Source organism: Lithobates pipiens, unplaced genomic scaffold (assembly GCF_037356315.1).
Source record: "Lithobates pipiens isolate NorthernLeopardFrog02 unplaced genomic scaffold, aLitPip1_a1.2 Scaffold_18, whole genome shotgun sequence".
Classification (NCBI taxonomy): Eukaryota; Metazoa; Chordata; class Amphibia; order Anura; family Ranidae; genus Lithobates; species Lithobates pipiens.
The window spans coordinates 365,027,880-365,055,200 of record NW_027507758.1 but is presented as its reverse complement, the minus strand read 5'-3'; the positions used below and the strand labels follow the sequence as shown (position 1 = coordinate 365,055,200).

The window sequence follows — 27,321 nt, the reverse complement described above, 5'->3', positions numbered from 1 at the left end:
AGCTCTCCTATACCTATCATTGCCAGTTACAAAGAAAAATTGCATTTTATTAAACAAAACCCACTAGCATGGTGCCTATCCTTGACAGTTTTACAAAGAAAAATTGCTTATTTTCAACATAAAAATATAATGTGCTTATCCAGGCTTATATAGTTAGCTCTAATCAAAAGCAGGGTTTTATAGTAAAAAGGGAAACCCGGGACATTTGCAAATTGTTTAAGTATGAAGATCATTGACCTCAAAGTCATAGGTTCATTATCAAGGTATTACAGAAACTTGGCAAAGTCCATCTGCAGTAGAGGGGAGACTGTCAGTGCTGCGGACAGCCGAGAAAGAGTTGAAACATCTAGATTATGGCGTCCCAAGATGTATTTGAACTGGACAAAAGTTTTCAGTAAGATTTTCTTTAATTATAACTATTAACTAATTAGTTTGGATTTTTTTAGCTTAATAGTTTTTTTTTTTAGGAAAAAATCTGTAGAAATATTACAAGTAAGCAGATATGAATAGACATTTGCCTTTCAGACTCAGTTTATTGATCTATATAGTGATTGATATTAAATGCACAGTGGGGCAGTTGTCATTTATTTTTTACTCTGTAACTGGCAGTTTTGTATAATTCCAGGGATTATTTTTTGATATTTTATGATTAACAAAGCTCTTTGTTTGTGTTAATATGACAATTTACTGCAAATTATTTCTGTACTAACTAAAATCTTGCCTAAATCAGTCTTCTCTTGCCTCCTGCAGCCTGCATGCACTTTTATGTCTGATATAAACTGCAGCTTCTGAAACAGAGATGCCAGGGTCCTGTGGCCAAACCATCAGCTTAAAGGGCACATGCAGCCTTTTGGTACTCATTGTATGGCCCTTGAACCCCAGAAATCTGTATTGAGTTGGGAACATTGATTTGTAAAGGGGTAATAGAAGTGATCTCTACTGACCTCATGTAATATGCCTCCAGTCCTACTGTCTTCTGTAGTATGTTTCAAGTCTCCAACCAAACCCAAACTATTTCTGCAGGTTCTGAATGTCCTCACTGGCATTCTATAAACTGCACATTATGCGTGGCCCTTTGGTGATGCCAAAAGCCACAGCAGAGGTTCTCTAAAAGTTGACAATCACTGGGTTAGTGTCTCAAGCAGGGATGACATTTTCACCAACCTTACCATAAAAAATAAAATAAAAAAACAAATAAAGAAAAACTAGCAACCAATTATGGTACTACCGGTATATCAGATCACATAATATGTATACATGCATTACCTTTGTCTCAAAAAGTTAGTCTATGGCCTCCTGCATAACAAGATAAACTACGGGTTGATTTATTAAAACTTGATAGGGCAAAATCTGGTGCAGCTGTGCATGGTAGCCAATCAGCGTTTAACTTCTGGAAACTAGAAGCCAATTGGTTTATATGCAGAGCTGTGCCAGATTTTGCACTCTCCAGTTTTAATAAATCAACCCATGTGGCTTCCTAATGGGTTTGTAAAAAGCATTGTGAAGTGGAAAGAGCAAAACTGATCTTCATTTCTGCACTAGGGCCATTGAATTAGCTATTTTAACTGTCTTGCTTCAAGTTATAATTCAAATGCCCAGCCAGTATTTTGAAATAATGAATTGTGACAATCCATTTTTGCACAGTCTACTAAATTACTTTTGTAATTTTTTTTTTTTGTAATTAAGTAAAAAGTTTATATACAGGGTTATGCAGGTAACAAGGTGTGCTTTTATCGATGTGATGATGCTATCACATAAAGGGCATTATATAATTACACAGAATCTTGGAAATTACATGGTTCCGTAGTCCTCAATATAATTTAATTCTGTAGCTATTCAATCCTCAGGCTACCATTTTTCAACCTGATAGTTGTTACAGCTTCTTCCCTAACTGTTACCATATCACTATTATATAAAATCATTGTCAATAGAGTGCTTCATTTAGAAGCTTATATAAAAAGTAAAAATATGAAATGAAATAGTTTCCAAAATCAGTTTACTGCAATCTAGAGCTCTTCCTACCTTTCCTGTTTTCAATCCAATTTTTTAATAAAGTCTTTTAAAACAAAACAATTAAGAGACAACTGAGTAATGTGCACTATATACAGTAATAGAGCATGGTAATACACCAAAGTGTATTTTTTATTTTTTTACATTTTTTTTTTCCGTTATGCTCGCCCTTAGGCATTAAGTCAGCATCTTGGTTATAGAGATAAGAGAAACAATGGAGAAGAAAAGTAAAATGGCTTGTGTTTTAGTAGCATTTTAACATTACATGTTCTACCTAGCCAACTACATCAGTGTGAGCCTTATTTGGCCAGTTCCTACTTCACTAGCAAATTGCCAAATACCCAATGTATAACAGTAGTGATTAACTTATATATAAGTGTCCCCTGAAATCAACAAGGCACTACACATTATAATAGGCATGCATAATGCTACATATGACTTCAGAGACTGCAGATTTACTACAGACAACTGTAGTGCAGATGTGCTATTGGAGATTATCAGAGACTGAATACGCCACAAGTGTAGTTGGAGAATACTGCATTATAGCCACTAGATGGCACGAACTATGATAGGAAACAAGTATGCTCATCAGCACCATCTTGTGACCATAATGCTGTTTTTCACAATCACACATTTGAATTACAGAGAATATAGCCTGTAAACATTCAATCCTGTGCGTTTCATTTGGAATGAATTTACATGCAGTTTTGACTGATGAACATTCATGCAAATTTTTTATAAATATACCCCTAAGCCTCTGCCTCAAAATTAGCAGCAGCGCTGTCAGCAAGCAGTATGCGCGCTATCATTTCAGATGGCTGCCTATCAAATCTGTCAAATAGACAGCCCAATGACCAACTGAAGGTTTACATACACTTTAAATCACCTAATACAAACATATCAAATTGGTATTGTATGGGCTGCATGCAACCCTCTCGCTCTCTCTCTCTCTCTCTCTCTCTCTCTCTCTCTCTCTGTGGTCCTCAGTGGCTTAATGATAAAAATAAATGCACCTCCAGCTGGTGTCCAGTTGATAAATTACTGTTTTTCTTACATAATTTTGAAATTAAGAAAATACTAAACAGAAATTTACCTGGAGATGGAGTTACACTTTAAACTCCAGGAACTGGCATTACAATATTACCATGCCACTATCAGTCAGCTATTTCCAGTTACTTCTCTAATAACATGATTCACTGACCTCCTGTCTTCATTATTCTTGTGATGATATATACAGTGTATTGCTCATTGGGACATAGGCATACTGGGCACAGACAGATTTTAAAGCATTTCAGAACATCCGTGAAAAAAAAAGGCAGCAGTGAAAAATTATTTAGTACTTAGAATGAGCAAAAATGACAAAACATTAATGATTTTATCTAATAGGATGTTGACTCAAGCTAGGAAATTATGCAAACAGCATGCATAATTACATTTCACGACCACAAATGCTATTCCGCAAAATACGATGCTTCCGTTTTTTATACTTATATATTTTGTAGTCATTGTTTATTTTCACGGAGTTATATTTTCATAAAGCCCTCTAATGTTAGAAAAAAGACAGCTTCCATGTGTACCTATTTTTAAAGGAGCAAACTGTGGACTTGTCATGCTGAATACTTGTTTTACCACCTAGTAATTCTACGATTCTTGTCTACTAGCTGCATGCTTGTTACAGTTTGGTGGTGAATCCAGGATTAAACGTACGGCTCTACATCCAGCTCCTTCAAAGAAAACCTGTTACAAGAGGAACACGTAGGCCACCAATACTGACCTCTTCTAAAAATGCTAGCTGCTCAGAAGTCATGCTTACTAATTTCTTGAACTACCTACCTAGATAAAATAAAAAAATACAGAATTTGGACTTTTCTTTAACGTTGTTGTAAACCCTATTCATGAAATCTGACCTGGGCACATATATCTGTAGTGTGTACTTATCTCTCTCCAAAGCTCTAAGTGCCGCATCTTTCTGCAGCTCTGTTCCTGTGTTATCAGCATGATAACTTCTGACAAGCTCTCCTAAACAGGAGATAAAAGCAGCTGGAGATTTGTGTTGAGGAGGGAACTTAGAGATAGATAAGCAGAGAGCTTGTCTATTCAGACTACAGCTCTGCAAGTTTCTTTCTTCCTCTGGCCGTGTGTGCGTGTGTGTGCGTGTGCGTATGTGCCTTTCCTCCAATCAGCTCACACACAGTGAGAGGGTTTACAACCATTTTAACTTTTATTTTATGCCTGCTAGTTACAGAGAACTGTGGAAGGTGGACACAGCCAGGAAACTAGAATTTTTAGGAGGCCCATAGAACCCACATTGCACTCCTGATGGGTGTACTATAAAAACAAATCGGCAGTGGCACCTCCCCTATTTCTAAGTAATGTTTAAGTGACAAAAAAAAGGGGGATCTTAAACATGTATTCATTTTGGGGCAGATTATTTTGGTATACATTTTCCCTAAGCATGTGGTTCTGTGTGGGGTCTGTGAAGGTTCTCATTTATCCAGGTCATGGTATGGCCAGTAGCAGTTAGCCACATTTAGCTGAACTTGCTCTTATTAAAACGCGCAATTAATCCTTTTTAGCATGAAGAGAAGCTGGCAGATGTGTGTGCATCCACCTTGCAGCTCTATAAAGGTAGCCCAATAGAAGTGGATGCACACAAAGAAGCTGCATGGACACAATTGCCCATCAAAGTTTGACATGTGGGTACACAGATCCAATCTTATTTATTTATTAATTATTTATATTATTTATAGGTACTTATAGAGTGCTGTCAATTTATGCAGCGCTTTACATATACACTGTAAATTCACATCGGTCCCTACCCTCAAGGAGCTTACAATCTAAGGTCCCTAACTCACATTTATATACTAAGGCCAATTTAGACAGAAGCCAATTAACCTACCAGCATGTCTTTGGAGTGTGGGAGGAAACCGGAGTACCCAGAGGAAATCCACACAGGCAGGTAGTGTCGTGGTTGGGATTCGAACCAGCGACCCTTTTTACTACTAGGCAAGAGTTATACCCACTACACCACTGTGCCACCCATGCATTTGAATCCATGCACCTGCTTATGCCCGTATGTCGAAATTTGACATGCAATTCCTGCCTCCGCTGTGTATGCATCCATTTCTTTGAGCTGCCTCCATGCATCTCCAAGGATGAATGCACATGCATCTGCCAGCGGCTCTTCTTAGAGCATGGGAGTAAATGCCCATCTAAATGAGCCCTTAATGTTGAAGAGGTTTCTCTGCTTATCTCAATGGTGTATTTTGGATTTGTGCTACCCTAGGGAAGGCTAAAATCAGGTGCCCCCCAACTAAATTTGTCCCATCCCAGCTGCGGTATTCCGTTCTTGTCTCAGGGTCTGATGAGGAAGTTGCAGTCATTCACAGTGAACTACTGCGGTTTCCTCATCAGACCCTGAAAGATAATTCGTCCAAGTGCCACATATGTGGTTAATGAAGGGTGGGGTCAGCAGGGTATAGGACAGGGGTCAGTAGGGCAAAGCATGGGGTCAGTGGGACAGGGGATGGGGTCAACAGGGCACAGGAGAGGTCAGCGGGGAAAGGATAGGGTCAGTATGGCAGAGCACTTGGTCAACAGGGCAGGGGGTGGGGGTCAGCAGGGCATAGGACGTAGTCAGCAGGGCAGAGGATGGGGTCACTAGAGTATAGTACAGGGATCAGTAGTGCAAAGGATGAGGTCAGTAGTGCAGGGGATGGGGTCAGCACAACATATCACAGAGATCAGTAGGGCAAAGCATGGGGTCACTGTTGGCAGAGTTGCTCCTTCCCACACTGTACACAGCTGAGGTTGGATTTTCTTACAGACACAGCCTCAATCTGCACAATCGGTAGTTGGCTTTTGCAGCTCTGCTGCCTTTCCAATATGAGGATTCCACAGGTCATAACTGCATCAGCCAGCTACACCAAGCGCAGATCGATGTTTTATCTGCACAGGAATCCAATCTCAGCTGTGTGCAGTGCAGGTAGGAGTAGCTCTACTTTATGTCCTGAGTACAGTCCTGTGATGCTGAGTACAGTAGGAGAATGGGGGGGAGGAACTTACCAATCCCAGAACTGCATACACGGGGGAAGGTCACACCACCCTCTAGATCCAGCTGTCCTTGACACCACTTCAGTGTGGTCGCCCCGGGACTCTCCATAGGAGAAGAGTTACTGGCGGGAGATAGCAACGGATCAACCGATCAGCAGGCAGTGCCAGAATGGGATGCGGAGAACCTGGCACACCCTGGCTGAGGATTGGCACTGGACAGAGCTGAGACCTCCCATCCCTGTAGCGGGGCCCTGGGTTGGCGAGGTGGATGGAGGAGTCAGGGGGACAGAGACTGAAAATCACAGGCAGGCACACTGGGAAACTGGCATAGGACTGAGCTGTCCTGACTGTTTAGGAGCAGAGGCAGATCTTTAATTAGGTAAATGAAGGCCTAATTAAAGAACTGCCTCTGCCATTCTGCCCCCCTAAAAAATGGCGCCCAAGGCAAACACCTTGTTTGCCTTGCAGTGGATATGCCCCTGGCTTATCTAAGCAGTGTTTTGATAAGTATTTGCAAGCCGAGGATTCTTCATGGATAGGAAGTGACACGTTTTATATCAGGGATATGCAATTAGCGGACCTCCAGCTGTTGCAGAACTACAATTCCCATGAGGCATAGCAAGACTCTTAAAGCCACAAGCATGACAGCTAGAGGCAGAGGCATGATGGGACTTGTAGTTTAGCAACAGCTGGAGGTCCGCTAATTGCATATCAATGTTTTATATTATTGAATGTATTAGCAGATGTTGTAATGTACAGATGAAGAACCAACCTCTTAAAGAAAATGTAAACCCAATATTTCATATTCCTGATGTGTGCCTGCTGTACCATGTACTTGTATGAAAAAGTTTCCTATTCTCCTTGTATTGCTTCCTCTATGTGAAATCCATGGTGTTCCCACCAGCCCATCTGCTTTCCTATTAAAAACAGACCACACCGTGGTCAGCAGGAGAAAACACTGTGGTCAGCAGTTCTCTAGCCTACTCACCTTAAATGATCAGACTTGTCCTGACATGCCCCTCCCTCCACACAACCTTTCACTGGGAAGATCAGCATGCTGCTGTTTCTCTGCCTCCAGCTCTTATGCAGCTGAGAACAGAGGGGATGTGATCCCTTATATAAAAAAGGGCAAAATAAGTGTTACTATTTTAAACAGAATGGGCTGTTTTACAAGGCGAGGAATTACAATCACTTTAACTCCTTGTAAAAACAACTTTGGTTGCAGGCTTGAAATGCGATAATCATTTCAATGTATATGCTTCAGAGCAGTAACATGCCATTCTTGGTAAATGTAAAATGCTGTTTTTAAATGTAAATATTAATGTCTTGAATTTTATGCAATGTCTTAATTACTTTAATATGATTTTTGTCTGTTTTTTTAGACATATTGAAAAGACTGTTTACATCCTGATGAAAAATTACAGCATACCAAAAGCCTGCTTCTCTAAACCTCCAAAAGCAGCACAGCTACCATACAGTATGTAAATTATGAATCCAGGCACAAAACACTTTAGTTATCTATTTACAATTTATCATTGCTTTAGAGTAGTGGTCTCCAAACTGTGGCCCTGGGACTGGATGTGGCCCTTTGCTTGCCTTTATCTGGCCCCTGGTGCACTATTCCTCCCACTGATACGAGAAACTATTCTGCCAACTTTCATCAACAATGGGGCACCATTTCTTCTACTGACAACAACAATGGGGCATTATTACTCTCAATGATACCAACAATGGGGCATTGTCCCTGCCCCTAATACCAAATGTGACGATGTTTACTCCCACAAATGCCAGAAAAATGTCCATTCTTGCTGGTCACCGTCTGCCCCCCCTAAAGTCTGAAGGACAAAAAAATGGCCCTTTGTATAGAAAGTTTGGAGACCCCTGCTTAGAGGATAACACTATAGCTATTTTACCATATCCAGGGATTTCAAGCAACTTTGCAAATATATATATATAAAAACAGAAGTGTTCAATCCTAGCAAATTAGAAAAAAATCCTATAATAATAAAGTCCATATCAAATGAAAAAAAATAATTAAATAAATATGTAGTGACTGTCCATGTACTGTATATTTTCAGTGCAAAGCATTGATATCCATGATGTTGAGCGATGTATTCTCTTGTATCAGAAGGGAAAGTTATAGACACTTACTAAACAGGATGGATCCCAAATTATAGGGATCAAACATGCTTATTATCAAGGTAACCAGCTGCGATTTTCCACTCTGTCGGCTCCAGTATGCAAACCTCCTCCCACTGTAGTGATCATTCCACCAAAGGTTTAGGAATAGTATTCAAAAGATTCCAATAGGTCAGCTCAATGCTCTCCAGCATATGTGACATTTTTAAGAAGGGGAAACTGCATGGTGCACTAGAAAATAAATGTTTTAATTTCCAATTATCATTGCACTTCACAAAATCAAGCAAAGAAAATCGATATAGACACAGCCACGGAGCTCACTTTGCAGGCTTCTGCGTGGTGACATCACTGATTTTCTTTAGACAACTACTTTATACATTTAGCTGCCCACATCCCCATGACATGCAATTTCACAAAGTCAAAATAGAAAGCAAAATGCCTATCTAGAGACTTCTTTGTTCTCAGTCCTTGTCTGGGGACATATGTTTTTGACATAGTAACTTGTGTAGCAGCTATCTGATTCCAACACTTTGTGATCTTCAGTGATTTTATCAGTGCAATACAACTTATGCCGCGTACACACGGGCGGATTGTATGGCCTACTTAGTCCGCCGAAACACATTTCAGTAGACAGTCCGCTCGTGTGTGGGCTTCAGCTGACTTTTTCAGCGTGCAGTCTGGCGTACTAAGTATTTCGGAATTTCTGTAATACTGTCCGTCATACTTTGGTTTCAGCGGACAATCCGCTCGTGAGTAGGCTAGTTCAACAGACTAAGAATGGCGCATGTTTAGAAAGGATTTACACGGTGGAAGGTTGCATTGCTGTGTATTGGACTTCCTATTTCTAGTCCCGTCGTACGTGCTGTACACGTCATCGCGCAAGCTTTCGACGGACTGTTTGTGCATCCGTGTGTGGTCAAGTCCGTTCATTCGAAAGTATGACGGACTGTCCGTCGGATTGTATGACGGACTAAGTAGGCCATACAATCCGCCCGTGTGTACACGGCTTCAGAAATAACGTATGTCTGCTAGAAGAGAAGATTTTGAACCAAACAGATATATGAAGCAAAAGCTACCCCGTTTTCACTTTGCATGGTCCAGATATGTGATGGCATATCATAAAGCCCAGGTAAAGAAAAGACAGATGGTAAGAGGCAAACAATGCTGGCAGTTTTTTTAGTGCAGTATCTGCTTGGTTTTGGTTGGCTGCTCATAAGGCTGTATTATTTTGAATTGTTCTCTATGCATTGAGCCTTGTGCCAAAAAACTACCATTGCTGGACTTCTAGCCTCGAAAACAAATAATAAATAAATCATGATTTGTGATTTATGCAGCTTTGTAATTGTTATACACACACAAATACCAGAACTTTACTAAAGAACAGTATCCTCAGGAAATTATTGCTGAGCAGGCCACAGAATAAGCTCCCTACAGGCCACAGAATAGCTTGCCCTACAAGAAGATTAGGTTCTGTTAATAGGCTCCATTGTTTTGAAACAACTCATTGCTTTTCAGTTAGGGAGTTGAGGAGTTCCTCTTTAACTGTGTCTTAGCTAACCACAGTTTTTAGATGACAATTGGATGCGGAAGCAGGATCCACCCATCCACAAATAATCAGTCATATTAGATGTCACTTTATCCACAGCTATCAACAGTGAAAAGGGACCGGAGCTAGGCAAGCCCCTTTATGCAGCCACTGGAGGTGCCATTCTCCTTGTCTTAGACCCCTTTCAAATTGGAGCGCTTTGCAGGCACTACAGCACTAAAAATAGCACCTGCAAATCGTCCTGAAAGAGCCGCTGCTGTCTCTCCAATTTGAAAGCTTGGAGTGCTTTCACACTGGAGCAGTGCGCTGGCAGGACGCTAAAAAAAGTCCTGCTAGCAGCATCTTTGGAGCAATGAAGGAGCGGTGTATACACCACTCCTGCCCATTGAAATCAATGGGGCAGTGTGGCTATACCGCCGGCACAGCGCTGCTGCAGCAGCCCTTTGCGGTGGTTTTAATCCTTTCTCGGCAGCTAGTGGGGGGTAAAAGCGCCCCGCTAGTGGCCGAATAGCGTTATGAAATTGATGGTAAATTGCCGCTAAATTACAGCCGATGCACCCACCGCCCCAGTGTGAAAGGGGCCTTATAGAAAAGTCTTGTTTCCAACAAAAATATTGCTTTGGCCTTCTTTAACCACTTCAGCCCCAGAAGGATTTACCCCCTTTTCTTTCTCAGTTGATGCCGATATGTATTCTTCTACATATTTTTGCTAAACAAAATTGCAATAAGCGTATATTTATTGGTTTGCACAAAAGTTATAGCATCTACAAAATAGGGGATAGATTTATGGCATTTATACTATATTTTTTTTTTATTAGTAATGGTGGTGATCTGCAATTTTTATCATGACTGTGACATTATGACGGACACGTCGGACACTTTTATGGGACCATTGTCATTTATATAGCGATCAGTGCTTTAAAAATGCACTAATTACTGTGTAAATGGCACTGGCAGGGAAGGGATTAAACACTAGGGGGGCAATCAAGGGGTTAAGTGTGTCATAGGGAGTGATTCTAACTGTAGGGGGGATTGTCTCACTAGAACATGACAGACATCACTGCTCCCAATGACAAGGAGCAGTAGATCCCTGTCATGTTGCTAGGCAGAACAGGGAAATGCCTTGTGTTTGTACTCGGCAAGGGGTTGAAGTATAAGTAAAGTCAAAACTTTTTATTTTTCAATTTCGGTAAGGGAGGTTCTTAACCCTTGTCAGTTGTTTTTTTTTAATCTGTGTCCCATTGGGGAGATTTTCCTTCACTTCCTTTCATATGGCCAAATAAGTGAGAGGAAATCCCTTTGAAAGTACTGGTTGTCACCTGGGTTACCAGAACAAGTGTCCCTTTTGGAAGAGTTATCCTGTATTTCTGTTCTGCTTTCACTCTCAGTGATAATGGTAAACAAACAGGCTAAATAGCGAGCATGAATCGTCCTAATAAGGACACAGGCAGCAAAAAAACTGACAGAGGTTATAATCCCACTCTACTCTGCACTCTATCCAAAACTAAAAAAAAAGTTTGTCTTTAGTTATACTTTAAAAAGCCTCCATAATATTGAGCCTTTGTGGTTTCAACAAATGAATCTTCCATTGCATGTGTATCTGTTTTACCATCAATTATATAATCAAAGCCATTTCATCTATCCTCCGGTATTCTAATCATTGTTCTATCTTTCCAGTGCTGGACACAGTACAGCTGTGCATTATGGGAATTCTTACCATACTCACCACAATCTCAATCATACTCTATCTGGAAGAGGCCGGGTATCTTAGAAAAAAAGTGAAATGTATGATAAAGAGAAGAACATCTTTATGGAGCAGTGCAGCCCCCACAGTAAGACCGTTTACAATATACAGTTTTATGTGAATATATTTTAATAACATATATACAGTCAACACTGAAATTATAAAAAATATATATTTTTTAGCTGAAAACAAAATTGGTTGACAGCATCTAACCGGCTTTATAAATGCCTTCTATCAAGCTTTTTACAATATGGTATTTGGTGTTTGGTGCATGTTCAACCCGTGCTCCTACAGCTGCTGCGGAGCTACAAATCCCATCATGCCTCTGCCTTTGGGAGTCATGCTTGTAACTGCCTCATGGGACTTGTAGTACCGCAACAGCTGGAGGGCCACAGGTTGAGCACTCATCCGTGAAGCCCCCAAACCAGTGGCGACTGGTCGTAAATTTTTTGGGGGAGCGGCAATCTGTCATTCATTATTAATCACACAACCGGATGGGCTCAGGGTGCAGTGCTCTGCGCCCCGAGCCCACCCTTTTGTGAAGCCAATTAGAGCCTCAGGCTCTAATCATGTGCTTCTAAAAAAAAAAAACCCTTGGAATCCATGCGTCTGGTGCCCTGCATATAAATTAGGGACCAGATGCATGGATTAGGGGAGCAGCTCCCGGCATGGATGGGCCACCGCTGCTCCAAACCCATCTTTAACAAGTATAGAAAAATAATTGTCAGTTCCTGTCATGTGACAGATCAACTTTCGAGTTCAGCTTACTAGAATTTTATTGATCAGTATGGTCTTTATTAACCACTTAAGGACCACCTCCTGTACATTTACGTCGGCAGAATGGCACGGCTGGGCACATCAACGTACAGGTATGTTGCTCTTTAAGTGCCCAGCCATGGGTCATGTGCATGCCTCCCCTGGCGTGCTCGCAACCCGGTCCTGAGCTCCATGACCGTAGCCGTGGGACCCGCAGACCCGATCGCCGCTGATCGGATCACAGAGCTGAAGAACGAGGAGAGGTCTGTGTAAACAAACTTCTCCCCGTGCTTCCTAGTGTGGCTGTCACCGATTGTCTGTTCCCTGTTATAGGGAAAGACGATCAGTGACGTCACATGCCAACCCATGCCCCCCAACAGTAGAAAAACACACACACGTCACACATAACCCCTCCCCGCCCCTAGTGGTTAATTCCTTCACTGCCAGTGTCATTTACACAGGAATCAGTGCATTTAAATAGCACTGATTGCTGTATAAATGACAATGGTCCCAAAAATGTGTAAAAAATTTTCGATGTGTCCGCCATAATGTAGCAGTCACAATAAAAATCGCTGATCGCCGCCATTACTAGTAAAAAATAAAAATGTTAATGAAAATGCTATAACACTATCCCCTATTTTGTAAACACTATAACTTTTGCGAAAACCAATCAATAATCGCTAATTGCGATTTTTTTTTACCAAAAATATGTAGAAGAATACGTATCGGCCTAAACTGAGGAAAAAAAATGTTTTTTTATATATTTTTTGGGGATATTTATTATAGCAAAAAGTAAAAAATATTGAATTTTTTTCAAAATTGGCTCTCTATTTTTGTTTATAGCGCAAAAAAGAAAAACCGCAGAGGTGATCAAATACCACCAAAAGAAAGCTCTATTTGTGGGAAAAAAAGGACACCAATTTTGTTTGGGAGCCACGTCGCATGACCGCGCAATTGTCAGTTAAATCAACGCAGTGCCGAATCGCAAAAAGGGGCCTGGTCCTTTGGCTGCAAATTGGTCCAGGTCTTAAGTGGTTAAATCTCAAGCCTGGAACTTATTTTGGCTAAAATGACGTTCACAACGCCAGCTGTATTCAGCTTCATTAACATTACTGATTGTAATCTTTCACTTATTTAACTGATGCAGATACAATTTCTTTATAGAGTATGAGTGCCTATCAAATTGACATGTCCCAAGCCAAAGGCATGTTGTGTCTTCAGACACTTGCAGTGGTGCACTTTTTAATATCCAATTATTATATAACATGATAATGGCTGTCTCAAAAATACCTTGCCAACTCTGTGGCACAAGCAGCATAAGGAATAGAGGCTTTCATGGTCATCACCTTTACTGTGCGCTGTCCATCTCTAAGCAGCAATGTAGGGTCTTTAGAGGGCAGATGACAATAACATCAAAATGCTGCACTATTGTGAATACTAAAACGTAAGTAGAATCATAAATTCAGTTAAATTAATCCAAACATACTGTATATCACATAATTTGCAGCATGTATATAATAATAAAAAACATGATCCACATAGCTCTGTACACTGACATCGCTAACTGAATATCTCAATGATAGGACCAGGTTGGCCAAAAGAGATTGGAATACAGTGGAGCCCAAGTAGGAGTGCTGCCTTTATGTATCCACTCCATAACTGAAGCCTTGTCTATGTTATTGTGAATGTAACCATTCTATTAATAGAACATGGCAATACGGAGAGCACTATCTTTCCTTCCATTTGTTTTTGAGCATGGATTGATTTCCTGGATTGAGAATAGCTTTCATCCACCGGAAAAGATACAGCATTCCAACTTAAATGGAGTCCTGGCTATAAAAAGGATAATTGTACGAGACCTTTTCCTTTTTAAAAGGTTATATCAACAAAGTGAGGGTATGCAGATAACAATTTGTTGGAGGTCTCACTGGAAGTAACACAAGAGTGATTTGATGGTGAAAGATCACAGGAATACTCATGGACAATTTTTTTTTGTTTACTAGTCTGTGTTCACATTTGTGTATATCACTGAGATATTCAGATTTTACATCACCTTTTTTTATTATTATTGATTATATTTTTAAACAGTGTTTATGTAAATGCTGCAATATACTGTATGTTTAGACTGATTTAACTGAATTTATGACTCCACTTGCTTTTTAGTATTTACAGTAGCACAGCATTTTGATTTTATTATTTTTGGTGTTCATAATCTTATGTCAGCAGCTTTTTCTAATATCACTGAGTGCTCAAGATTATTTTGGTTATTACAGCATACAGACAGCTGACACCTCCAGTCCCACCAAATAAAAAAACGGTGTCAAAGCTGCCAAAACATAAAACTTTTTGAGGAACAAAATACCTGCCTCCGATCTGTCCTCTGGCCACTTCTGGTTCCGTTGACATTACTATTCCTTACCCCTGTCTGCTGGGTAAGTTGGGTGCTCAAAATCCTACAGGAATATGCTCCAGCACATTGCAGGAATGTATTCTCTTTGGATTTCGAAAAAAGAAAAGAATGAGAAAAAAAAAAGAGGGAGAGGGGGTGAATTGGTTTTGCTAATGTGATAATGTGAAATGGGGTTGTGCCATTGCCCAGGACCAGAGGACAGTGTGTGAATCGGTTCAAGTATATGTGAACCCACATAATGTTTTTTGTTTTAGGTGATCACATGACCTCTGTTATCAGCTGCATAAAGGGCTTGGAGAGGTGGTGGTGGAGACTCCGGGTGGAGAGGGGAGATGTCAGCAGGAGGCAGAGAAACAGCAATACACTGATCTTCCCAGGGAAGGTTTCTGCAGGGGGGATCAGTTAAATCGTGACCATTGGAGGGTAGGCACGCTGGGATGGATGAGTTTACATGCTGGCATGGTCAGTTTGAAATAGGAATGTAGGGAAACTGGCAGGATCATCAGGTACTTTACACAGAGGAAGCAATACAAAGAGAACAGGTTGTGAAATGGTAGGGTAACTTACATGTTAATTAGCCCCAATGCTCTACATATCAACTGGATCCAAGGGCTTCTTGAGAATCTGATAACTGTTCATTCCAGATGTACCAGAAAAAAATGTAAAAATCAGATGAAAAATCTGGTGTTGATCAGATGGATAAAGAGAAATTGTTTCTAGTTTTTCCTAGAGTTATGTAGAGTTGTGCAACAAAATCTTTTGAGCTAGAAATCTTACTTTCTCCAAAAAGTCCCTCAGTCTGAAATATTAACAAAAAATATGCAGAAGAGTACCAAGAGTACCATTTTCTTTGTGGCAGTGAGTATAAAGGACTAGAGACCTCCAGGTGGATACAGTGTAAAAAAGTGGGGACTTATAATATCGTGATACAAGTTAGGATAAAATGTTTTGTTGAGGAGAGGGTTGGGGGCTTTCAGAAAAAATGGACCTTGTAAATTTCATATAAGGTCTGCTGTAAGCTGAACTTTCTTTCATTTTTTTGCATACAGTATGTCCCCAGTATTATGTATTGTATGTAGTGGCCCCCTGGCAGGAAAGAAAACTCCATGACATTACTCCAGGTTGGACCGAGGGCTGTAGTGGATAACTAAAATAACATTGGACGCCAGTCACGTTTGTCTTTTCCAGATTTGTTTTTGCTCCAGGTTTACTGGGAGAGAGGGTTAGGGCTTCATATACTTCCAGCAACATATTTTTAAACTCCAACCACACTCCTGCTGTTACAGTGCACAAAGAGAACATGGACCATGGTGTATTGCTAAAAAAAGAGTTCATCAGTTAATCACTGGCAGCTCTGTCTTCAGAGCGCCATAGCCAGGCAGTGGATACCTCCATGCATCTTCACCAAGGAAGTAGCAACATTGTCTGAGGGTCAGACTAATTCCCCCTCCTGTAGGACTTCTTCCTCTGGCTCTTTTCCTTGGGTGCTGTATCCTCCTTGAACAGAAACTGCTACACACTCTTTCCCAGGCCGAAGCCTGGGGAAAAAGAGGATTCACCAAGCCACTCCCCAAATATTTATACCCCCCCACATGCGCCATGGACAATAAACCTAGTGATTGGCTGGGGGGAGGGGCATACAAATTCATAAGCCAAAAACAACAGCAACACTGAGTTTAGGGGAAAGCCATGTGAAATGCTACATGTCCGAGCAGATTACTACCTGGCAGAACTAAATTTCTTTAGTCACGTCTGCTTACGGCAGGGTGGCTACATTTATAAATTATAGATTATATTATTCCAGTTAAAGTGTATGTAAACCCTAGCAAATACACCTCTCATTTGCTAGATTTGTGTTTGAAAAAAAATAAAAATAAATTGTTGATTCTTCCAGAGATCCAGTAAGCTTGTAATTTTCTGCAGTAAGCTGACAACACAGTTCCTTTACTACACCAAAATCACAAGCAATGTTCCCAGCCCACCTTTGGGAACTACAGAACACCCTTTTTGCTATAGAGATATATACAGTGCCTTGCGAAAGTATTCGGCCCCCTTGAACTTTTCAACCTTTTGCCACATTTCAGGCTTCAAACATAAAGATATAAAATTTTAATTTTTTGTGAAGAATCACCAACAAGTGGGACACAATTGTGAAGTGGAACAAAATCTATTGGATATTTTAAACTTTTTTAGCAAATAAAAAACTGAAAAGTGGTGCGTGCAAAATTATTCAGCCCCTTTACTTTCAGTGCAGCAAACTCACTCCAGAAGTTCAGTGAGGATCTCTGAATGATCCAATGTTGTCCTAAATGACTGATGGTGATAAATAGAATCCACCTGTGTGTAATCAAGTCTCTGTATAAATGCACCTGCTCTGTGACAGTCTCAGGGTTCTGTTGAAAACACAGAAAGCATCATGAAGACCAAGGAACACACCAGGCAGGTCCGTAATACTGTTGTGGAGAAGTTTAAAGCCGGATTTGGATACAAAAAGATTTCCCAAGCTTTAAACATCCCAAGGAGCACTGTGCAAGCGATCATTTTGAAATGGAAGGAGTATCAGACAACTGCAAATCTACCAAGACCTGGCCGTCCCTCTAAACTTTCAGCTCAGACAAGGAGAAGACTGATCAGAGATGCAGCCAAGAGGCCCATGATCACTCTGGATGAACTTCAGAGAACTACAGCTGAGGTGGGAGAGTCTGTCCATAGGACAACAATCAGTCATACACTGCACAAATCTGGCCTTTATGGAAGAGTGGCAAGAAGAAAGCCATTTCTCAAAGATATCCATAAAAAGTTTGCCACAAGCCACCTGGGAGACACACCAAACATGTGGAAGAAGGTGCTCTGGTCAGATGAAACCAAAATCGAACTTTTTGCCCACAATGCAAAACGATATGTTTGGCGTAAAAGCAACACAGCTCATCACCCTCAACACACCATCCCCACTGTCAAACATGGTGGTGGCAGCATCATGGTTTGGGCCTGCTTTTCTTCAGCAGGGACAGGGAAGATGATTAAAATTGAGGGGAAGATGGATGCAGCCAAATACAGGACCATTCTGGATGAAAACCTGTTGGAGTCTGCAAAAGACCTGAAACTGGGACAGAGATTTATCTTCCAACAAGACAATGATCCCAAACATACAGCAAAATCTACAAAGGAATGGTTCACAAATAAACGTATCCAGGTGTTAGAATGGTCAAGTCAAAGTCCAGACCTGAATCCAATCGAGAATCTGTGGAAAGAGCTGAAAACTGCTGTTCACAAACGCTCTCCATCCAACCTCACTGAGCTCGAGTTGTTTTTCAAGGAAGAATGGGCAAGAATTTCAGTCTCTCAATTTGCAAAACTGAGAGACATACCCCAAGCAACTTGCAGCTGTAATCGCAGCAAAAGGTGGCTCTACAAAGTATTAACGCAAGGGGGCCGAATAATTTTGCACGCCCCACTTTTCATTTTTTTATTAGTTAAAAAAGTTTCAAAAATCCAATAGATTTCGTTCCACTTCACAATTGTGTCCCACTTGTTGGTGATTCTTCACAAAAAATAAAAATGTTATATCTTCATGTTTGAAACCTGAAATGTGGCAAAAGGTTGAAAAGTTCAAGGGGGCTGAATACTTTCGCAAGGCACTGTATAGAGATATAGAGGAGAAGGAGGTATTCTGTAGTCCTAATCAGGAGCGAGCAGGCTAGGGTGGCAGTGCTTCTAAAATGCCACCCTAAAAGGTAAAAAAAAAACTAAAAAAATAAAAGGAATGCGGCCACCATATCTAAGGATTGGTAAGCTGCAATAAATTACATTTGGGTTTAGATACACTGTGCCAGATTTAAAGTGTGTTTCTGCATCAATAATTAGTACAATAGTAGGTTACAAATGGTCTTACAGATCTGCAAAGAAGGTTAATTGTAAGGTATTTCCCTTCCATCACAATTAGTAAGGGCAAACACGCTCAAACACATCTATTTATAAAGTAACAAGACTAACTCTTTCAGTGTGCAGTTGAGTCCCAGTGTGGCCACAGGTTGATATGAATACTGAATAATAAGAACAGCAATACCATCTGTGCTTACCCCCTTCCCACCAAGCCCCACATCCGTTTAAATCAGTCTTTATGCCCCAGGGTAGGATGGACTTCCCGATCATGTAAGTCCTGTGATTGGCTGTCATAGTGGTCACATGATCGAAAGCTTGTCTCTTCGGGTCCTAATAATAACAAGAGATTGACGCATATATGCATTAAAGTCCATTGTCTTTGCTGCCACTGATATGCATTACGTGGGTGGAAAGAGGTTAGCAATGCAATGAAAAGCTAAAGCATGGGAAGACTCCCTTTCTAATCCAGTGACAACTCATACAGTTTGGATTTCCCATCACTTTCTATACTGGAGACAGTGGTCATTGGACAGGCAACAAAGGGTGTATCTCTCTAGCAGGCATTTATCATTTACAATTATATTCTAAAATATTACATAATTTCCAACCTTTCCACATTCTATTAAAAGCTACAAAACAAGTTTTGACTTTAAACAAATATTTTCCATCTTATAGCTCCCTGATCTTTTCACTTTTTTGAAGACAGAAATGTGAGTGAATCACATGTTTCTCCATACCCAGAAGTACCAGACAGCAAATCACAGGTTTACTTTAAAGACCATACAAATAGATATATTTTTATAGGACATTATTTCATTTGCAAGTATTACCAATGTTTGCCCAAGATAATCATAAAAATAGCAGAGTTATTATCATGTGTTTTCTTGCAGATCATCTCATTTTTCAATTGTTTGTCCCTGTGGATACCTCGTTCAACTGGCTTTATAGAAACTGCTGTGGGCACGTAAGTAACAGTTACATACAGAAAACTGCATACGCTTAAAATACTAAAGGCACTTTCAAAAATATACTATGAGGGTGGATTGAAAAGTTCTTAGCCTTGTATAAAGAGTGTTTACTTAACATAATCCCCTTTCAAGTCTTTGCACTTACACCATCAATGTTTCAATGATATAATGCCAGTTTTGTAGAAGCTTTCCTCCTGGTCTGTAAAAAAAACTGTGTTACGACATGTATAACCTACGACCTAAAATCAGGTTCCACTGGGATGGCTTTTGAGCATCGGGAAGTGGTCGAAGTCCAAAGGTGCTAGATTTGGGTGAATATGGTGGAATAAATTTGAAGCCTCATGATGGATTGTTGCCCTTGCAACTGTGAAAGTGTAAAGGCGAGTATTGTCCTATTGGAACAGCACACCTTGTGTCAGCATCCAAGGACTTTTGGATTTTAGTTAGATTAGCAAGAAGCTAGTAGTTAGCAAGAAAAATATTGTCCATTTATGGTGAGGGATGACGTCACTCCTGCTCATGTAAGGATCAGGCCGGCCGCTGTAAGCTAAATTGTGCACATGTAGCTCAGTTTACATCAAAGAAGATATTTAGGTGGTTGCACTCCTAGGATTCTCTAAAAATCATCCTTATTGAGCATCAAAGTATACACATGGAAACAGTCAAGAGGCCACACATAGGGAGAGGGCAGGAGATGGTAACATGTTTCTTCATGAAGCACTGATTTAACGTGAAATGCGTTACCATCTCCTGCTCTCTCCCCATGTGTGTCCACTTGACTGTTTTTATGTGTCTACGTTGCTGAATAATGATGATGTTTAGGGGTTCCTAGAAGTGTAGCCATCCAGATATCTTCTTTGATGTATGCAGTTCAGTAACTGGACTAGCACCTATCTGGACTGAGTGGAGATGCCAGTGTATATACACACCTAGAGCAGCATCAGTTTGTGTTTGTCTATCCTCCTGATCTCAGTTTACATACTGCAGGATGTTGCAAAGAGGAACGTGAGTATATATTATTGCAGAAAAGACATTGCACGTCTCTTCTGCAATAAAAAAAAAAAGTGTACTTGCAGTGTTCAACAGCAGAACTTCATTATTGCTTGAATAAGATTACCTTTACACCTTTTCCTAGGACAAAATACCTTAAAATGATTTTTTTAAGGAAAGCACCAAAATCGTTCACATTTCTAATAAGATTATGAGATGATAGATAGACTTGTATGGAAATTCTAATAATGTAAATAGTTAATATACTGTAACGCTTATGTCTGTAGTATTGCAAGGAAACATAATAAACATACTGCTAGTGTAATTCTTGATTGAATATTTTTAATGTGATAACTCCCTGATCTTTATTTTTTAATCAGATATTTTGCAGTCTGTTTCTACCTGATATTGATGGTTATAATTGAAGGCTATGGAGGAAAAGATGCTATTCTGAAGAAATTTGAGAGCTCTGAATTACACATTAATACAGGGCCATGCTGCTGCTGCTGTCTCTGCCTCCCCCGCATCAAACTCACCAAGTAAGGACACTTTGGGGTAGGCGTGGGGTATGCTTGTGTGTGCCATTATATCCACTGGATTTAAATCTACACAGCAAATGCCATTCTGCTACAATATATTAACAATTCTTTAAAGGAAGCTGCCACTGAAAGCAATATTGGGTTAGCTATTGCTGACCTTTTACACATACTAGTTGCCTTGCTTGCTGACCTTGGGTTTACTACACCCTAAATCACTGACCCAGATCAAGAACACAAATGAAAACGTTACAATAAAATCCAACTACTACACTGTATACTTATTCAGAGTCTGTGCCTTAGGAAGTATTGATAAGTATTAGTGAATTTTTATGTGTATTAGTAAGGTGCTGGGGTGGTAAATACATAGTGCAAGTAGTATTAGACCCTCAGAATTGTTAAGCTTATCATATTGTGATCAATGAAATAAACATTCCCCTATTAAATTCCTATCCCAGCACTTGCAGTTTACAACTTTCAATGCTGCTGGCTCCTGCTCTCTCTCTGCTGCTTCCCTGTACTTTCAATCTTCATATAGTAAAGTGAGGCTAGCACAGTGGACAGTGCAGACTCCAGCCAGTCTGTTACCTTGGAGAAGGGAGGAGGGAGGAGCAGGAGAGTGCCTTGCCTTGCCTTGCTGTCTGACTCCCTGGAGATTTTCCTGGCAGTGGCCTCCTGTCCTCTCCTTTCTCCCGTGCCTCCTGAACAGGATCTCCTTTTGTGTCTTGAAGAGAGGTTCCTACCGGACCCGAGTCCAGGCCTGAGTTCACCCTACCCTCCCAGACTAGAGGGTTACTCTCAAAGGCCTCCCACAGCTAACACTTCATCTTCAGCTTCCACCCGAACTACCCTCTCCCCAGCTGGGGTGACCCTGAGTATTTGAGGGGGCCTGCCCCCTGCCGTCCCATCTGTTGGGGATTGGCTAGGGCCCTCAGAATACTCCAGACATCTCCACCTTACTTACCCTCCCATTCTTCTAGAAGTCTCCAGTGAGCTGCCAGCCAAGCCTTTACAAATTTACCTTTCCTAACAAAAACCTGACTTTAGCACTCCAGCAACACTAGGGGGTTCCACACAACTAAAGTCCCTGAATGCAAGAGTGACTCAATAGCATGCTGCAAGAGAAAGGAAACTTGGGGCAGTGGTCATGGTATCAGCTTAAAGGGGTTGTAAACTCTCGTGTTTTTAATGCATTTTATTCATTTAGGTGAAAAAACACCTATCACTGACCAGCCCCCCTGTTTTACCCAACTAAGCCCGTTCGTTCCCACGCCAGAGACGCGCAAACCTGCAAGGTCTCAGCTCTTGATTGGATAGATTGATGGCAGCGCAGCCATTGGCTCCCACTGCTGTCAATCAAATCCAAAGACACAGGTGCTGGGGGGCTGGGGGGCTGGGGGGCGTGGCAGGGTCCGGCATTCTGTGTTTATGGATGTAAATTCTGAACTTGGGAGCATGCCCGCTCGGTAACCCCCGGGAAGAGCGCCATTGGGGATCCCAGTAGACGAGGATCGGGGCCACTCTGCAAAACGAACAGCACAGTGGAGGTAAGTATGATATGTTTGTTATTTAAAAAAAACAAAAAAAACAAGGGTTTACAACCCCTTTAAGCTGGAACATAGACAAGGATTAAAAGTATAAGAAACTGCATACTGCAGTATTTACTGCAGTATTTAAATTGGCTGCTGAAAGTGCTTAAAAAACTGAGGGCATAAAATCACTTTAAGCTTAGGTGGGGTAGAGAGGCAGGGTTAGCCTGCTTTTACTGGAAGCACACTAGTCATTTGAAGGCTAAGTTTACCTTTTCTATAAACGTTTCTATTTATTTAAGTGCTCCCAGTAGATTAAAAACTGCTGTGCAGCATATAAAAAAGGAGTTAATTTAAAATGTCGTAACTGTAGGGTGTGAGCACCCTCTGCCAAGCTTACCAGAAGCTCCAGCACTAATGCCCCCTATGCCTCCTATACCCTCCCAGCTCTGCATAGATGCCAGGATGCGCCATACATTTGCTAACGTTCAGAGAATGCCTTGCGTTTTTCTCAGTAAATGCAAAGTATTATCTGATTGGATGAAGTGGAGAGGAGGGTTGGTCATGTCACTATCTCCACTTCATTCAAATAATGCTTTACAGGGCATTCTTTGAATGAAGGCTGTGCTGTGCCATGTGAGTGATCCTTGTGCCACCTAATCAGAATGTACATTGTGATTTTGTAGTGTAAAGAACTACTCAGAGAGTGCATTTCCAGTTTTGGTGTAAGGTCCCTTTGTGTCTCATCTATATACAAAAATTGCTGGACTGCTTTATTTTAACGGACATCACTGTCATCACAAAAGCAATTCATTTCAGCTTGTTCCTTCTGCCCTTGTTATAAAAAGGTATATAGCTGTGGTTGTGCCATAATTGCATCAATATACTTTATTGATTCCCTGTGTAAGTGTATTATTACGCTTACTCATCTCAGGCACAATCTAATAAAACCAGAGTGTGCCCACATCATTTCCTTTTCTTGTGCTTCCTGCTCTCAAACATTTATGCAAGGGCATAAAACAGCAAAGCAAAACCAGCCTTTTAGTTTAAAGAGAGAAATATGTTGGCTATCCTTATTGACCTGAGTTTCTGAAATTGCTAGCTTCCTGGCAGTCCTGCTAATGCACTGGCTCCTCTGGTGTCTTGCAGTCCTGACAGGAGCCTTAATTTGGCACATTTCCTCTAGTTGTGAAATATACAGTATGTCCTACCCTCTGATAGGCTAAGGAGGCTATCAATATGAGGCAGGTTTGTCACCTTTTATGGGGAAATACCATCTTATAGTGTCTTTTTATTATTAACCTTGGTGGCAAGTCCCAATTTTACCAGCCAGTTGGAAACCCTAATAAAAGGAATGGGAACTACACCACATTCCTGCTTCTAGAGAGAATTAACTAATCACCAAAATCTTCTGGGGAAGGTGAGCAACACCGCTGTGGGTTGTTGCAGAAAGTAGATGTCCTCACAGAAGGAACATGTACTGCTTGAGGTAGATGTTCTGAAGAGATGGGATGTACCATTGCAGCAGATGTGACGTGCAAACAGAAGTCACTAAGAGGGGCATGGGAAGCAAATGTGTGTGTACCTACAGGGACATCAATATTTTACTGTGGGGCTCAGTGTTTTGTCGTTACACTTCTGCAATGACTATCACAAAAATTTACCTGGAACAAGGATGTACATTAAATGTTCCAATTTGTTCTATATGGCTTCATGCACATTGGACGTCAAAATAACGTTATAAAAACGCCAGTAGCTTTGCAGTGAGTCTTTCAATGTTTTTTAATGTTTTTGCAATAGTGTTTATTAGTGTGTCTTTTTTTTTTTTTTCAAAGCATCAAAAATGCTAAAGAATGCTGGTGAGCCACGTTTTTGAGCATTTATCGACGTTTATCGGCGTCTTTTTTTGTGGCCCATAAACTCCTCTGCTGATAAACATCCAAAAACATACATGGACACATAGCATAACATAGAGGGGAGTTTATAGCCCAAACTCCCAAAAACAGCTGTTTATGAGCTTCAGTGTGCATGGAGCCTATATGTTTTGGGTCAGTAAAGTATTTACACTAAAGACTAACAGCTTTAGAAGATTAGCAATGGCAGCTTCCATATTCTCCATAGGCAAATTTCCTGGAAGGCATATAAAATGTGATTTCACTCTGTGATTGGCTACCGTACACTTGGGCAACACATGCTAAAAGTCTCACACTAACATGCGTTTCCGCAGTTCATGGCAATGCACTCACTCTATGTGTGGTGCATTGAGGTGTCATTCATGGCCCTGCAAAACATGTACATAGACCACGTGCACTGCCATGAGCTGTCATTCATTGTGAATTGCACTGCCGTGGGGTGCAATTCATTGTGAATGGCACTCCAATGCACTGTATTGTAGAGTGCAAAGCACAGCAGCGCACCACAATGCACATACCATGTGTTGCAGTGTGCTGCAGTTTTTCAAAAAAGTCCTTAATTTTATATTTGTGCGTTATGTCTTAATATATCAAACATATCTGAATGTACTTTCATTCAGCTTCATTTCATTTTTATTTTCTACACCTTGCTATTTTCCTCATGACTAGTGCACAAAAGTGTGTTCTTCTTTTTCCATAAAATATTGTAGCTTCATCCCTTAACACGCTAGAGCAGTGGTCTCCAAACTGCGGCTGAGGGCCAGATGTGGCACTTTGTTTTATTCAGCTCTTGGGGCATTAATTTATCCACTGATACCACCAATGGGGCCTAATTCCCCCCACTGACACCAATGATGGAACACAATTCCTCTCAATGACACCAACAATCGGGCCTAATGACACCAATGATGGGGTACAATTCTTCCCAATGTCACCAACAATGCCTCCCAATGATACCAATTATGGGGCATAATTCCTCCCAGTGACACAACAATGGGGCACAATTTCTCTTACTGACACCAATGATGAGGCACAATTATTCCCACTGAAACAAACAATGGGGCACTATTCCCCCCACTTACCTTTTCTACTCCCACTGGCCATAGCCTAGCCCCCTAAAGTCTGAAGGACAATAAACTGGCCCTTTATTTAGAGAGATTGGACACCCTTGGGCTAAAGTATGACAAAGGTTGCACAGCAATGCATGTGGTGAGAGCCAGCAGTCAGATCCTAAAAGAGGGTCAGAGGAAGGCTGGTACTGGATTTTTGGAACCTGATAACCCACGTGTTCACATAAATTCAGGACCTTTAAAAAGATGAGGACAAGGGCAGCTAGCATGGTAGCCAACCAAAAGATAGAGCCATGAAGCTGGTAAGTGTGAACCCTAAACATTAAATGCAACATTTGTATGTTCGATTGAAGTGCTACGTTAAAGGACATGTGTATTAGACAAAAAATACTGCATATAAGCATTCTTTAGAAAGTGTTAGTTGTCTACCTGTCATGCTGCAATAATGACTTTTGCACTCTCTCAAACCGAACCTGGAGCAAGAATGTGATTTGGGTGTTCAAACCTCAATCCAGCTTTGGCTGCATGGTTATTTTAGGTTAGGGATTCATATAGCAATTGATTTAGAGACAGCTAGGCATTTTCAGGTGACTATCAGCAATGGCTTTCTACCTGTCTTATGACTGTTATTATATATATATATATATATATATATATATATATATATATATATATATATATATATATATTGTGTATAAATGTGTGTGTACTGTGTACTGTGTATGTGTATATATATATATATATATATATATATATATATATATATATATATATATATATAGTACTCATAAGTTTACATACCCTGGCAGAATTTATGATTTCTTGGCCATTTTTCAGAGAATATGAATGATAACACAAAAACATTTATTTCACTCATAGTGTCGAGCTGAAGCCATTTATTATCAAGCAACTGTGTTTACTCTTTTTAAATCATAATGACAACCGAAACTACCCAAATAACCCTGATCAAAAGTTTACATACCCTGGCCATTTTGACCTGATAACATGCACACAAGTTGACACAAAGTGTTTTGAATAGCTATTAAAAAGTAACCATCCTCACCTGTGATCTGTTTGGTTGTAAATAGTGTGTGTGTATAAAAGGTCAATGAGTTTCTGGACTCCTGACAGATCCTTGCATCTTTCATCCAAAATAATTGTCAAAGAATCTGCAGGAAAAGGTATTTGAACTGTATAAAACAGGAAAGGGATATAAAAAGATATCCAAGAAATTGAGAATGACAATCGGCAGTGTTCAAACTCTAATCAAGAAGTGGAAAATTAGGAGTTCTGTTGAAACCAAAATACGGTTAGGTAGACCAACTAAAATTCCAGCCACGACTTCCAGGAAAATTGTTCGGAATGAAAAGAAAAACAAACAACTTCAGACGAAATACAAGACTCTGTGAAAATTTGTGGTGTGACTGTTTCAAGATCCACAATAAGGAGGCACTTGAAGAAAGATGGGCTGCATGGTTGAGTCGCCAGATGAAAGCCATTACTACGCAAATGCCACAAAGTATCCCCCAAGGCCTATGATGAAAGGTACACCATTCCTACTGTGCAACACAGAGGTGGATCACTGATGTTTTGGGGATGTGTGAGCTACAAAGGCACAGGAAATGTTGTCAAAATTGATGGCAAGATGAATGCAGTATGTTATCAAAAAATACTGGAGGAACATTTGCATTCATCAGCCAGGGAGCTGCACATGGGTCGTACTTGGGTATTCCAACATGACAAGGATTCAAAACACAAGGCCAAGTCGACCTGTC

At 40.6% G+C, this 27,321-nt stretch overlaps 1 protein-coding gene across 1 annotated transcript in view; it reads left to right on the top strand.

Annotated features, from left to right (window-relative positions):
• Positions 1 to 265: 265 nt before the first annotated feature.
• SLC51A (solute carrier family 51 member A) overlaps positions 266 to 27,321 on the top strand; it is a 49,565-nt gene continuing 22,509 nt past the window's right edge. Inside the window, exons 1-5 of the mRNA XM_077487592.1 lie at positions 266 to 394; positions 7,446 to 7,540; positions 11,426 to 11,580; positions 19,431 to 19,504; positions 20,879 to 21,037. Coding sequence (XP_077343718.1) covers positions 354 to 394; positions 7,446 to 7,540; positions 11,426 to 11,580; positions 19,431 to 19,504; positions 20,879 to 21,037 — 524 coding nt within the window. The 5' untranslated portion in view covers positions 266 to 353. The remainder of the gene's footprint in view (positions 395 to 7,445; positions 7,541 to 11,425; positions 11,581 to 19,430; positions 19,505 to 20,878; positions 21,038 to 27,321) is intronic.